General features: G+C 43.6%; 1 protein-coding gene, 2 long non-coding RNA genes and 1 other non-coding gene across 15 annotated transcripts in view; 1 reads left to right on the top strand and 3 right to left on the bottom strand.

Moving 5' to 3' along the window:
- Positions 1–6,923, top strand: part of CCDC150 (coiled-coil domain containing 150) — a 104,404-nt gene extending 97,481 nt beyond the window's left edge. For 5 of the 12 annotated variants that reach the window (XM_029934175.1, XM_029934179.1, XM_029934178.1 and 2 more), the window contains 7 exons: positions 2,141–2,335; positions 2,747–2,815; positions 2,912–3,073; positions 3,747–3,833; positions 4,733–4,831; positions 6,046–6,165; positions 6,551–6,923. In XM_029934175.1, coding sequence (XP_029790035.1) covers positions 2,141–2,335; positions 2,747–2,815; positions 2,912–3,073; positions 3,747–3,833; positions 4,733–4,831; positions 6,046–6,165; positions 6,551–6,730 — 912 coding nt within the window. In that variant the 3' untranslated portion in view covers positions 6,731–6,923. Of the gene's footprint in view, positions 1–2,140; positions 2,336–2,746; positions 2,816–2,911; positions 3,074–3,746; positions 3,834–4,369; positions 4,459–4,732; positions 4,834–5,157; positions 5,275–6,045; positions 6,166–6,550 lie in introns of those variants that run through there. The other 7 variants (XM_029934181.1, XM_029934188.1, XM_029934177.1 and 4 more) reach the window with 6 other exon arrangements.
- Positions 2,752–5,746, bottom strand: LOC115287586. The gene is made up of 3 exons (XR_003906547.1): positions 5,629–5,746; positions 4,664–4,868; positions 2,752–3,153 (listed from the first exon to the last, which is right to left on the bottom strand). It is a non-coding gene; the product is annotated as an uncharacterized LOC115287586 (long non-coding RNA).
- Positions 5,823–6,606, bottom strand: LOC115287587. Its single transcript, XR_003906548.1, has 3 exons — positions 6,480–6,606; positions 6,001–6,283; positions 5,823–5,859 (listed from the first exon to the last, which is right to left on the bottom strand). It is a non-coding gene; the product is annotated as an uncharacterized LOC115287587 (long non-coding RNA).
- A 5,814-nt stretch (positions 6,924–12,737) lies between the features above and the next one.
- Positions 12,738–12,841, bottom strand: LOC115288872. Its single transcript, XR_003907258.1, has one exon. It is a non-coding gene; the product is annotated as a small nucleolar RNA U13 (small nucleolar RNA).
- Positions 12,842–13,119: the final 278 nt, after the last annotated feature.

Below are 13,119 nucleotides of genomic sequence, written 5' to 3'. Positions count from 1 at the left end.
AGGTCTAGCAGGAAAACAGGAGAGACCTAATGGAGAACCTGGGGGAGCGGAGGAGGGAGAGAGAGTTGGGGAGAGAGAGGGATGCAAAGCTTGAGAGACTATTGAATGCTGAAAATGAACAGAGTTGAAGGGGAAGGGGGATGGGGGAAAAGAGGTGATGGTGATGGTGGAGGGCACGTAAGGGGAAGAGCACTGGGTGTTATGTGGAAAACAATTTGACAATAAAATATTATGGAAAACAAAACAAAACCAAAAAAAAGTCTATCAGGCTATCTTCGGACCATGAACTCCTTTAAATCCTTTCAAATATCTTGCCAGGATTTAGCCAGGACAAACAGTAAATATTCCTAGCAGTATTAAAACAACCCCCTGAATGCAAGAGAGAACTCAAGAGAGTACGAAAGATACTACCCTCCCAAGATCAGTGCTTTTCCCAAAGATAACCAAAAGAAAGAATTGTCTTGGCTGCCAGCAGGCCCCCAGCCATGAACGGGATGCACCCGTTTCTGTCCAGCCTCGGACCTGGTGGTTGCCTAGCCAAGTTCGCAGGACATAAGACAAGATAAACAGAAGCCAGTAGCTGTCCCTGGGTGAGAAAGGAACAACGAGCAGTGGGTGCCCAACAGCAGATTTTGAGACACAATTCCAAGATTAATTCTTAAGCTGTTTTTTGCCTGTCACTCTGAATGTGGAAAGGAAAGGACAGCGTGAAATTTTTTTACCTTCCTCTTTCAGCCACACATCACAGACATCTGAGAAAGCTGACTCTGGTGAGAATTCTCAGTCTTGGCTAGCTTCTGCTAGTTGTCCCAGATCCCATCTGTAGGCTCTGGGCACGTGGGGTGTTCCAGCAGATCTCATTCTAGTCCCCAGAAACCACAGAGAAGGGAAAGTAGTTTACCCTTTATGAGTGCTTGGCTTTGCTTTTCTAGAGCACCTTCTCTGGAGCACCTCATACATGGGTCGTGTGTCTAGGTTAAAAGTTTTCCACTGTAACCATTGTAATTCAAAAGTATCTTTCAGCCTTAAGGTTTTATTCACCTGAGACCTCACACTGGATCCAGCTACAAACAGGAAAGCCAGGATCCCAGAGGGACTTCCCCTGTGGCCTCCAGAGGCCTCGAGGAGGCCGGCACTCAGTGGTACCTATGCCAGTGCGGACCTGCATTTTTCTCTTCTGACTCCAGAACTGTTAAAAGATAAACTGAGGCACATTAAACATTTAAGAGTTCATTAGAACACAAATTTATTCGAATTGGGCATCATCCAACCCAGCAGATAGAGACCTCTACAGAGCTGTACAAAATGAAAGGCTTTTTATAGGCAAATGGGAGCAGGAACAAGTTCTACTAGACAAAAACTTGAGTTGGTTACTGCAGAGTTTCTTTAGGGGACGACAGGATCAGGCAGATTACCTGACTACTGCTGTTCAGGTCACTCCTGACAGACCTGTTTAAGAATTCATTTCTGGGAAAGCCAGAACTTTACTGCAGTCCCACTTTGGGACTAGGCATATGGGACTCCATTTGGAACTGTTGTCTTGTTTTTCCACTAGACGAGTTTATTAGAATCTTTAAAAACTAAAAGCAGTATTCTAACAATATATGCGGTAGTAGTACCTGGCAAGTAGTTCTATAAATTACCATATAATTTTCTGTGCTCTAAACATGAGGTCACACATGACAAAAAGGAAAAGTTTAATGATCACTGAGAAATTACTGTATGCCAGGCTTTAGCTTCTTTCTCTAGCTTATTTAACTAGGAAGCCTATGAAATGTGTTATTTGCCTACTTTGCCAATGATTAACCTGAAGCTTAGGGAAGTCATTTGTACCAAAATTACTTGGCTAGGAAATACAAAAGCTGAGACTTGGGTTGGACTCCAAAGTCGTGTTCTTAAAAAGAGAATGACGAACATTATGTACATTGTGTTCTTTAGTGTTAAAAATTAAGTGGTTTTCACCTTCTGTTTTCATAGAGTGTTGCTCTACAGGTCTTCTTAATCAGACATCATTATTACCCTTCTTTTTAAAAGAAAGGTCCAAAGAGAAAGAACTGAATATGGGGACAGACCTACTCACAAGCTTCTCTTACTGAATGAAAGGTAAAACATGATCAAATTCTTCCTTTGTGTCCCACAGCTGAAGAAAGCCCTGGATGAAGCCAACTTCAGGTCAGTGGAAGTCAGTCGGACCAACCGGGAGCTGCGGCAGAAACTCACAGAGCTGGAGAAGACCCTGAACACTAGCAAGGAGAAAATAAAGAATCAGAAGGCCCAAATTAAGCTCCACTTGTCGACTAAGGCGAAGAACACTCAGAATGTAGAGAGGATGAAGGTTGTACGAGAAACGCTGAGTCTCCCCTTATTTCCCTCGTATCTGACGAGGATCCCTGCAGGGGGGTGGGGGCTGGTGAAGATGGGTCCCGAGTACTAACAGCACCGTGTGCTCTGGGATTGCAGCTCCCCCTGGGGAGTGGGCGGGCGGTGGGCGGACTATCTTTTTCCAGCAGAGACACTGCTGTGGGAATGTTTGATTTGTCCTTAGCAGCCATGCCGCCTCCCTCTTCCACAGCGATAGTATGGGATTTTGCTCTTTCAGGGCCAGGGGGCAGATGGGAAGGAGAGCCCAGCAGGAGCCGAGACTGTGGGTCTCTTATGGGATTCTTTCTGTCATCCTGGGGGCAAAAAGAACAAGCCAGTTTCTCCACTGATCATCTTTCTGTGTTATTTCCACATTTACTTTCAGCAAATAGAAACAGAATTGAGGCAAATGGAGCTAATTAAGGATCAGTATCAGAAAAAAAATTATGAACAGGTAGATGATTTCCACAAACTCTGTTTACTATTCACATAAATCTCAGGTTTATGTGGGACAGGTTCACCAACTGCTGCCCTCTTTGTACCCTACCAGTCACTGAGTATCCAGAAATTTGTATCTGAAATGACTAACCTACAGAAAGAGATGCAGCTGTTGGCCACGAGCCAGTATGAGACCTCAGCGCGGAACAAACAGCAGGAGCTGCGGCTGGAGGCAGAGCGGAAAATACGGCAGGAGCTGGAGGCCCGGTGCCAGGTAAGACGTTCCTCCAGGTTCTTTTCAGATTATCAGCGAGTGACTTGTCCGGAAACCCAGCATCAGAGCACCTGAGTTTTCTAGATTGTGTAGAAGAGACATAAGTCTACAAGTAGGAAGAAGCGCATAGCTTTGAATATGGCACATGTTCTGAATTTTCAACTTAAGATTCATTCTTAACAGCTAAAGCTCACAGCAAAATGCTGGTTATTAAATAAGATTTCTGAACTGAACATGGTCTTTCAGGCGCATTACACCCCTTGCTTCTTCCTTAAAGCTCAGACACGCCTGGTGCTAAGACAGGAGTTTTAGCTCTTCCCAGCCTCTGGAAAAGCATAACATTGTACCCCTGAAAACGGACTTCAGGGGATCATGAAGCTCTTGCTTTCTGGTAGAGATTGTCTCCTATGAAAAAGTATTCCTTCAGTTCTGGAAAGAGCTGCTAATCACTTTTTCCTCACTCCATTAATCAACATCAAGATCTGTGATCATATACATCTATGGATACTACTAAGAATAGCAGTTTTTATGTTAGATTTTGGTAGCACCTGAAGTTAGAACGCGTACCCCATCATACTTTCATAATTTGGTTGCCCATTTATAACAGTATGGAAGCTCTTTGTTCTATATGGGACACTGGGAATTTGTAAAAATCTTTGTATCATGTTTTCAGGAATTGGAAGAAACGATCAGACACTTAAAGAAATGCAAAGAGGCAACAGAGCATAAACTGAAAGAAGCCAGTGTGGAATCAGAACAGGTGCGCCAGACCTAGGGGTGTAAAGACTTCACACGTTTCCTCACGTACAACAACTCTGAAACACTCAAATCAGTAAAACCCCGGATTAATATAGCTGTTGGGAGTATACCAGGCAACAGTAACTTACCATTTGTAATCTCCATTATGAAGAATGATTTTTGGATTGAGATTCTGTCCCTTGATAAAAGATACAGAATGCCAAAATACTGATTAAGTCCAAGTCTTTACTACTTAATACAAGAGGGGAAGACCAGCATGTGTGTAGATTTTAATGCATTATTGCTCCACATCACTAATAAAAGTTCTTTGTTCAGTCAATAACAAATGTTAAGGCCCTATTTTTTTTTAAGTTTTAATTTGGGCAATTTCTGCATGCAATGTGGGGCTCAAACTCATGACGCCAACATTGAGAATTTCATGGTCTTTGGACTGAGCTGGCCAGGTCCCCTGAGTAGGCCCTCTTAATTTGTGATTTTGCTTACTCTTCAGATTGGTCTATCTGAAGTTATTTAAAGTCATACATTTTTTTTTTTTAGAGCTGGGAAGGGTCTTTGAAATCATTGTCTGCCACAGTCACTCCTCATTTTCCAGATAAGAAAACAGATTCTAAGGTATCCCAGTAGTGATGTCAGATGGTCATGATTTGTGCCTTTTACAGCCATTAAATTACAGGACAACATGACAACAGAGTGGTATGTTAAAAGGAATAAAGACTCACACACACATGAGTTTGAATGCCAGCTGTGACACAGTCCTCTTAAGGAAGTTATATTTACTTGCTTTAACTCATCAGTTACCACATCTAGAAAAGTCAGGGTACTGAGACTTACAATTCCGTTGTTCCGTTAGATGGCTCAGAGTAAGTTTCAGGAAACGATGCCTTTCTTCTTATTTACCAGCACGAGGAGAAAGGATGGATGGACACAAGGCCATGTCAAGTATCCTTCCCTCCACTCCTGGTAAAGGGTGCTGGACACTCCCTTTGGTTGGCGGGCCGGGTGTGAGTATCAGCAGCGTTAGGGTATATAAACAGACCTGGAAAATATGTGAATGTTGTAACTTTCTCCTACCTCACTGTTTTGTGCCCACACTGTGAGCTGGCGAGTCTAGAACAAATACGTAGGTCCACAGTAAATCCGTGCGACTACCATCCGTTGGGCGCTGTCCTAGGTGATGGAGACACGGGGTGGAATGAGCCCAAGGAAGCCCCTGCTTCTCCCAGGCAAGACAGAAATGCCTCTCTCAGGACTTCAGTCAAAAAGCAAAACTGCTGTCCATGAAATAATCAAAGGGAATAAAACAGTCATTTTGCTTTTTATTCTAGAGGATATGTTCTGGAGCGGTTTTGAAACAACCATCGTACAACATAAAAGCCTGTTGGCTCATCTTAAAACACCATAGTATCCCAGATACACACGCAAAAGTGCCAGGCACGCAGTAGGTATCTGTCACTTAAGTGAATACCAAGTCCAGGTCATCTTCAAAGGCAGACTACTAGAGGGACCGTTCAAGTTTGTCTAAAAATGATTATTTGGAAATTTGTGCTTAGGAGCTAAAGTCTAAAATATTTTGATGATAAAGGAGAAATAAAGAGAATGCAACTTAGACTTAACTGGTCTAGTCTTTTACTAATTCAGTTACTTTCCTAATGCACAACGGAAGAATCTAGGGGAGGGACTGTGGAGAAGTAAGTCTTGGAGAACAGAGCTCCGGAGCCCCCGCTGTGGGCCGCACGACCGCTTTCGGGTGCAGCGCCACCTCATCCTGTTACTGACTTTTCCCCGGGGCCTCTTACCTTATGAACAAATGCATGAAAAAGCAATAGGCTTGCAGGCATCCCTCAATTCCACATTCAGGAATCTCTCTCTCTCTAGGGGCACCTGGGTGGCTCAGTTGGTTGTCTGACTTTGGTTCAGGTCGTGATCTCACAGTCCGTGGGTTCGAGGTCCACATCAGGCTCTGTGCTGACTGCGGGCTCAGAGCCTGGAGTCTGCTTTAGATTCTGTGTCTCTTTCTTTCTCTGCCCCTGAAAAATAAGTGTAAAAAAACATCTTTCATCTCTAGGATGGATATTATGCAAATAGGTTGCAAGGACCTTGCTCTCAGAATTTGGGTCTTTTAACATCTAGGTAAAAAGTCTCTTGAACCAATACATGAAAAAACATACCTGTTTCTTTGTTGTCATGTTTAACGGTAACACTTATGTGTCCAGATAACAGCTAACCTGGAAGAAGCCCATCGCTGGTTTAAGTGCAGATTCGATGGCCTGCAGCTTGAGCTGACGAAAAACCGGTTGCAGAGGCTTCCCCCAGAGGACAGGTGGCTGGAAGAGGTAGGGTATTTAGACGTGGCTGTCGTAAGCAACTTTGGAATTGTTCCTTCTCAGATTTCTTTTTCTTCAGCATGGAGCCCACTTGGGGGCTCGAACTCACAAATCACGAGGTCATGACCTGAAATCAAGTCGGACATTTAACCAACTGAGCCACCCAGGTGCCCCCCCTCAAATTTCTAATTACAGAAGTTCTCTCTTCATCCAGCTACTCTCCCCACTAATCTGTAGATTTCTTTAAACTGCAAGGAAAACAAATGAACTTTCGTTCTTAAAGGTTCTACATTGCCCAACCTGTCTAGATTAGAACCACTCACCTTGATGAATAAATTATACTCATAAAGACAAAACCAGGTCCTCAGCTGTGCAGTTAATTTTGCAGTGTCAGGTCTGTTCTCTTTCCAACAGGACCAAGGTAAGAAGCAAAACGTTGCATCCAGCCAGTCTGCTCTACAGCGATGGGAGAATAAACAGCGTCTTAAGGTTACGCCCAAGAAATGTCATTCTGAACGAGAGAGACCGTGATGCCCTTGACAGAGGCGCTTCTTCAACAGCTACACCACCGTGATTTCCGAGCCCCGCCACTGGGTCGGCCTTTTCCACAGGCATCAGAACACGATGTCTTTGATATGGCTGAAGAGTTTGGACCTGCCTTTATCTTTTCAGGACTTTCTGTTATCAGTACAGAACCATCCCATCTTTTTTGTCCCTTTCCCTATTTTACACCCAATAAACTTATATGAATTTGTTGTATGCTAGGAGATACTATTGCATGATATTTGGGTACTTTTCTAAGTACAGTCTATCAAAAAGCATTTAGTGAGGTACTAGATAATATAGCAACTAAAGGATAGGATGTTTTATTTCAATAAAACTTCCCAGTCTAACACCCAGTAGATAATCCTTGAAAATGAGAACACTTGGAAAATTGTAAAAACTTTCCCACAGTTCTGTAAATGTATGCCTTTTTATGCTGGGTAATTACTAGCACATCTTTTAGTAGGATTACATCTTTTTAAGGAAGCTCTACACTCAGTGTGGGGTTTGAACTCACAACCCTGAGATCAAGAGTCACATGCTCTACCACCTGAGCCAGCCAGGCACCCCTACACCTGTATTCTTATATACGATATCTCAGACTGTATTTACAGCTTCCTCAGATGCTCACAAATCAGATTATTATATATAGCAGACTTCTCTGCTCCTGGACCAGGCCTGACCAGTGTAGCTCTTCCTTATTGTAGTAAGCAACAAATTCAGCTTTACTATTCTTTTTATCTCAGAAAGAGAGTGGCAGAGTAGGTGACCCAGACTTCATGTATATAAACAGCTACCATAACACCTGGCTTTATTGATGCTCATGTAAGGCTAGCCACTGGCAATAGTATCAGGGCCTAAATTGAGTGAGCATTGTGAAACTGGAGAGGATATCATTAATAAGAGTCTCAAAGGTTGAAGAGCCTCCCATTCTTTATCTGATCTAAAAAGACAAAGCTGAATTTATAGCTTAAATTAAGCAGTAATAATTAAGGGAGCACTATTGATCAGGCAGAGTCTGCCCTGATCACAGCAGACTGCTGATCTTCTATAACATTTTGGGGAAGCTTGGAGTTCAAGAATTACTCAAGCTCAAGACGTTCAGAGGCCTATGAGGGCTGATACCATCTATAGAAGTGCAGTTACGCGGGTCAGGCTGTTCACAGCAAGTGCGCTGGAGCGCGTCTGTGCCCGTGTGACTTTCCCAGGTGAGGGCTCCCTGATTGGCAGGCTGGCGAGGGCCTCCTCGGGCTGTCTAACTCCTACAGAATTTGTCCCTTTGGACTCTGCATAAGGAGAGGGTACCAGGGAGTCAGTCTTGAAATAGTCTAACCAGGAGCCCCATGGAACAGTTAACCGTGGTCCTGAATTCCTCGTAGGAGAAAAGATCCCAATTACTGCGCAGGACAGATGATCAACCTTAATGGGGTGTAAGTACACTGCTTTTGAGCGTTGTCATGACACTGACCTTACTGGCCAAGTACATGTTTATCTTCCTCATTTAGAACAAGGACATTTTTCTCCACCTGTGTTTTATCCTCAAAGAGTATCATTGTTGATGAAGTCTGTGTAACATACCTTTATATCATTTTTTTTTTACCTTGGCTATACTAAACCTTAGCTTGGAAGAAGGGAATTAAAGCATTAGATTGGTGATCATTTCTAGTAAAACCTATATTTAGAACAGAGTGATGAGTTTGCTGAAGCGTTTCTATAGTACTTTTTTAATAGTCTGCTGTGTACTGGGTTCTATTGTGGGCCTGTACGTTCATCTAAAACTAGCAAAAAAAAAAAAAAAAGACAAAAACAATGGTTTTAAGACCCCTGGCAACAAAGAAGAGTGACCCCTGAGAGCAAGGGAACAAATGAGGTAAGCCACTCCGCGTTACAGCCTTCAAAGTTCATGCGGCCTGGTCCTGAGTTAAGGAGTCAGAGCCCAGGGAGACCAGGACTGCTAGGGTCCCAGGACCAAGTACCAGAGAGGAGAGAGCTGCACAGAGGAAGAATTTCAGAGATGTCCCAAAAGTCTTCCTGACTGTTCAGTTGGACACATGCATGTGAGGAAACCACCTAAAGCCAGAGAAAGAATCATCCGGAAGGGTGGAAGTTACCAGTGCCCCGCACATGCACGTGGCCCCGCTCCCACCAGCCGGGGTGAGAAACACGATTTGCAGGGCATTGGGTGGAGTGTACTGAACACCGCTCGTCTCAGAAGTAGGAAGTAGTCATCCCGACAGCGAACACTGCTCTAGTCCTACCTAGCGGATCTGAAAACCAAGACCCCGAATCGTCCACTCCAAGTAACTGCATTCCAAAACAGAGCTCAAGACTATTTAGAGGAATACAAAAATACATGGCGCCCGTCAAGGTAAAAATCACAATTTGTGGCTCCCAATCCAAAATTTTCAGGCATGCAAAGCAGCAGGAAAATTTAACCCAGATTTACCAGATGTTAGAAGCAAGAGACAGTGGGGCACCTGGGTGGCTCAGTCGGTTAAGAGTCCAACTTTGGCTCAGGTCATGATCTCTTGGTTCGTGAGTTCAAGCCCTGTGTTGGGCTCTGTGCCGACAGCTCAGAGCCTGGAGCCTGCTTCAGATCCTGTCTCCCTGTCTCTCCCTGCTTCCACTCTATGTCTGTCTGTCTGTCCGTCTCTCAAGAATAAACCTTAAAGGATAAAAGTGACAGACAAGGACATGAAAACAGCTACCATAACTATATGTTTGAAGAATACTAAAACATTTGATGGTAATAGGAGAAAAGCTGAAAAGAATTCATAATTATTAACTAGTAGAAAACTGGTGGGTGGTTTCCGTTAGCAGTAGAGACGGACCGCGGGCGGGAACACTGGATTTAAAGGGGATTTCAGTACTCGATCTGAAGATGTTTTGATGACTGCAGTTGTTCTGAAGCAATGGTTCTATTAATTGTGCTGTTAGCACCCACAGAGCATAACCTAGCCACTTCTTGTAAGGAAAGTGGTTTGTGGAAAGGAGGGGCCAGCCCGGGGGGAAGCAGGAGGATCCGTACTTCCCCCATCTCTCAAAGAAGAGCTGAAGCCAAAGGCCTCTGAACCCCACGAGTATGGGAGGAAAAGAGACCGAGCCTACCAGAGACAAACAGACAACCTAAAGGCCCATAGGTGCAGGATTGCAAACTAGGGGGGATAAAACGGGCTGCGTGGGCAGAGGGGAGGGATCCCCTTCTGCGGAGAGACCAAGGGAAGAGAAAGCAGCTGGGAAAGCGTAGGACTATGTCTGGACAAGAGAAAAGCCTCAGACTGGGACAGAGAGAGCTCCCATCTCTAATGCAGGGCCTTCTTCGGACTGGGGCCTCACCTGGGGAAGAGGGGAGCCTCCTCTCAGTTTGGTAGTCGGCAAGGGGTGCAGTCCACAGCAGGAGAAACTGGCCTCCTCCCCTGAAGTGCTGCAGCACAGGACAAAACCAGCCTGGACCACATATCGGGGGCACAGGGAAGCACTTCCTCAGTGGCAGGGTGCACGGAGCGGGAGTTTAAATCCCAGCCAAGAGGAGGGGCACGGGAGTCAGCGAACCGAGAAAGACGGTGCCATCTGCACCAGTGGCACAGTGAAGACAGTCAAACAGAGGCCACGGGTCTGTGGAGAAGAAACTGGGGACTCGCCATTTTTCTCCCCATCACCACCAAGACGGGGCTTTAAGGATCAATCCCCGGGGCCCACAGTGGAGGCGGGACCTGCCTACATCAAGCCAGGCCCCTCCGTGCCAGGGAATTGCGTATCTACTGGTGCAGGACAGACGCTAAAGGACCAGATAGCCCACTCCCCCAGACCAGCGCTCTGACATTGCCTGGATTAATTCTAGGAGAATTCCTGTTATTTAGATATATTCTTCCTTCCTTTTCTCCTTATTTCTTCCTTCCTCTAGGCTGGTTACTCTAGTTTTGCTTAAATAGACAAATCTAATCCATTCTCTTGATCCATGTTCTACACCTCCTTTACTTTCTCTCTCTCTCTGGAATAATCAATCCATATAGTGTTTCTCTCTGGGTAATTTTATCTTTGTTTCTTTTTCCTTGCCTCCTACCTTATTTTCCTTTCTCTCTAGATTAAGCCTTTTCGTCTCTCTACCTGGGCAATGCTAATTTTCTTTCTCCTCATCCCTGTCACTTCTCTCTCTGTATTTTGTATGTGCTCTCCCATGGGCACCACCTCCACCCTATGCTTTACTTGTAGCTGGTGTTTCTGGTTTTCTGCTTTTGGATGGTTTTTTTGTTTTTGTTGTTGTTTGTATGATTGTTTTAGTTTTTGTGTTTTCACATGTTTTTGTTTCCCGTTTGTCTGTTTGTTCTCCTTTCCAGGGCTATGTCAAGGAACAAATCAAAGCACACCTGGTGGAAGGTCCAAAACATCACTACGAGTAGGGAAATAAAATAACCAAAGTCACAACAACAGAGAGTAACACTCTCCAACAAACACCCCTGAATGGCCAGGCCCTGGACAGTGTCTGACTCCCCGTTAATATAGCAGTGTTCACACATGCATAGCACATAACAAGCTTTTAAAACTCATAAGGGACAGAAAACTACCCAAAAAGGTGGAATAGAAGAATTCTCAAAAGAAATTCCTGGAAGAAGTGACAGCTAAAGAATTGATCAAAACAGATATAAGCAACTTACCTGAACAAGAATTTAGAATAGTCAACAAAGTAATCACTGGGTTTGAAAAAACAATAGAAGACAGCAGAGACTCCATTGCTGCAAAGATCAAAGATCTTAAAAATAGAAATTTTAAAATGCTATAAATGAGGTGCAAAATAAAATGGAGGCAGCCATGGTGCAGATTGAAGAGACAGCGGGAAAAATAGATGAATTAGAAGATAAAGTATGGAAGAGGAAGCTGAGAAAAAGATGAAAAAAATCCAGGTATAAGAAGGGAAAATTAGAGAACTAAGTGATGCAATTGAACAAAACAATATCCATATCATAGGATTTCTAGAAGAGAGACAAAGGGGCTGAAGAGGTACTTGAACAAATGATAGCTGAGAACTTCCTAAATCTGGGGAAGGAAACAGACATTGAAATCCAAGAGGCACAGAGAACTCCCCTCAGACATAACTTGTATTGATCTTCTGCACGACCTATCATAGTAAAACTGGCAAAATACAAGGATAAAGAAAAAAAATTCTGAAAGCAGGTAGGGATAAATGGGCCTTAACATACACAGGTAGACACATAAGAGTAGTAGTAGACCTATCTACTGAAACTTGGCAGGCCAATTTGTAGCAAAGTGGATGGACCTCGAGGGTGTCATGCTAAGCGAAATAAGTCAGGCGGAGAAGGACAGGTACCATATGTTTGCACTCCTAGGTCTAACAGGAGAAGAGTAGAAACCTAATGGAGGACCAGGGGGAGTGGAAGAGGGAAAGAGAGTTGGGGAGAGAGAAGGACAGCAAAACCTGAGAGGCTATTGACTACTGAAAACGAACCGAGGGTTGAAGGGGAAGTGGGAGGGGGGAAAAGAGGTGGCGGTGATGGAGGAGGGCACTTGTGGGGAAGAGCACTCGGTGTTATATGGAAATCAATTTGACAATAAACTATTTTAAAAATATAAATAAAATGAAATAAATAAACAATAAAAAAAACAAAAGAAACTTGGCAGGCCAGAAAGGAATGGCAAGAAATCTTCAATGTGATGAACAGGAAAAATATGCAGCCAAGAATCCTTTATCCAGCAAGCGTGTCATTCAGAATAGGAGAGATAAAAGGTTTTCCCAATAAACAAAAACTGAAGGAATTCATCACTAACCCAGCCCTTCAATAGATCCTAAGGGGGACTGTGTGAATGAAATGTTACAAGGACCACAAGGTATCAGAGACATCACTACAAGCATGAATCCTAGAGAGAACACAATGATTCTAAACCCATATTTTTCAATAATAACACTGAATGTAAATGGACTAAATGCTCCAATCAAAATACATAGGGTTTCAGAATGGATAAAAAAAACAAGACCCATCTATTTGCTGTCTACAAGAGACCCATTTTATTTATTTTTTTCACATCAGACGGGTAATGTGCCAGCGTCGTAATAAGGTTTAAGGGTGGCACATGTCACACAACAGCGTGAACACCCAATCATCACACTTATGAACTACAAAAGGATCGAGAGAGACCCATTTTAGACCTGAGGATATCTTCAGATTGAAAGTGAGGGGATGGAAAACTATCATGGTACTGGAGGTCAAAAGAAAGCTGGAGTAGCCATACTCATATCAGACAAACTAGACTTTAAGGTAAAGGCAGTAATAAGAGATGAAGAAGGGTATTATATAATAATTACAGGGTCTATCCATCAGGAAGAACTCACAATTATAAATGTCTATGCCCCAAATTCAGAAGCACCCAACTATATAAAACAATCCCAAACATAATCTTTTTTTT

The sequence above is a fragment of the Suricata suricatta genome, chromosome 3 (assembly GCF_006229205.1).
Source record: "Suricata suricatta isolate VVHF042 chromosome 3, meerkat_22Aug2017_6uvM2_HiC, whole genome shotgun sequence".
Lineage (NCBI taxonomy): Eukaryota > Metazoa > Chordata > Mammalia > Carnivora > Herpestidae > Suricata > Suricata suricatta.
The sequence above is the reverse complement of the archived record's forward strand: the minus strand, read 5'-3'. Positions and strand labels throughout refer to the sequence as shown.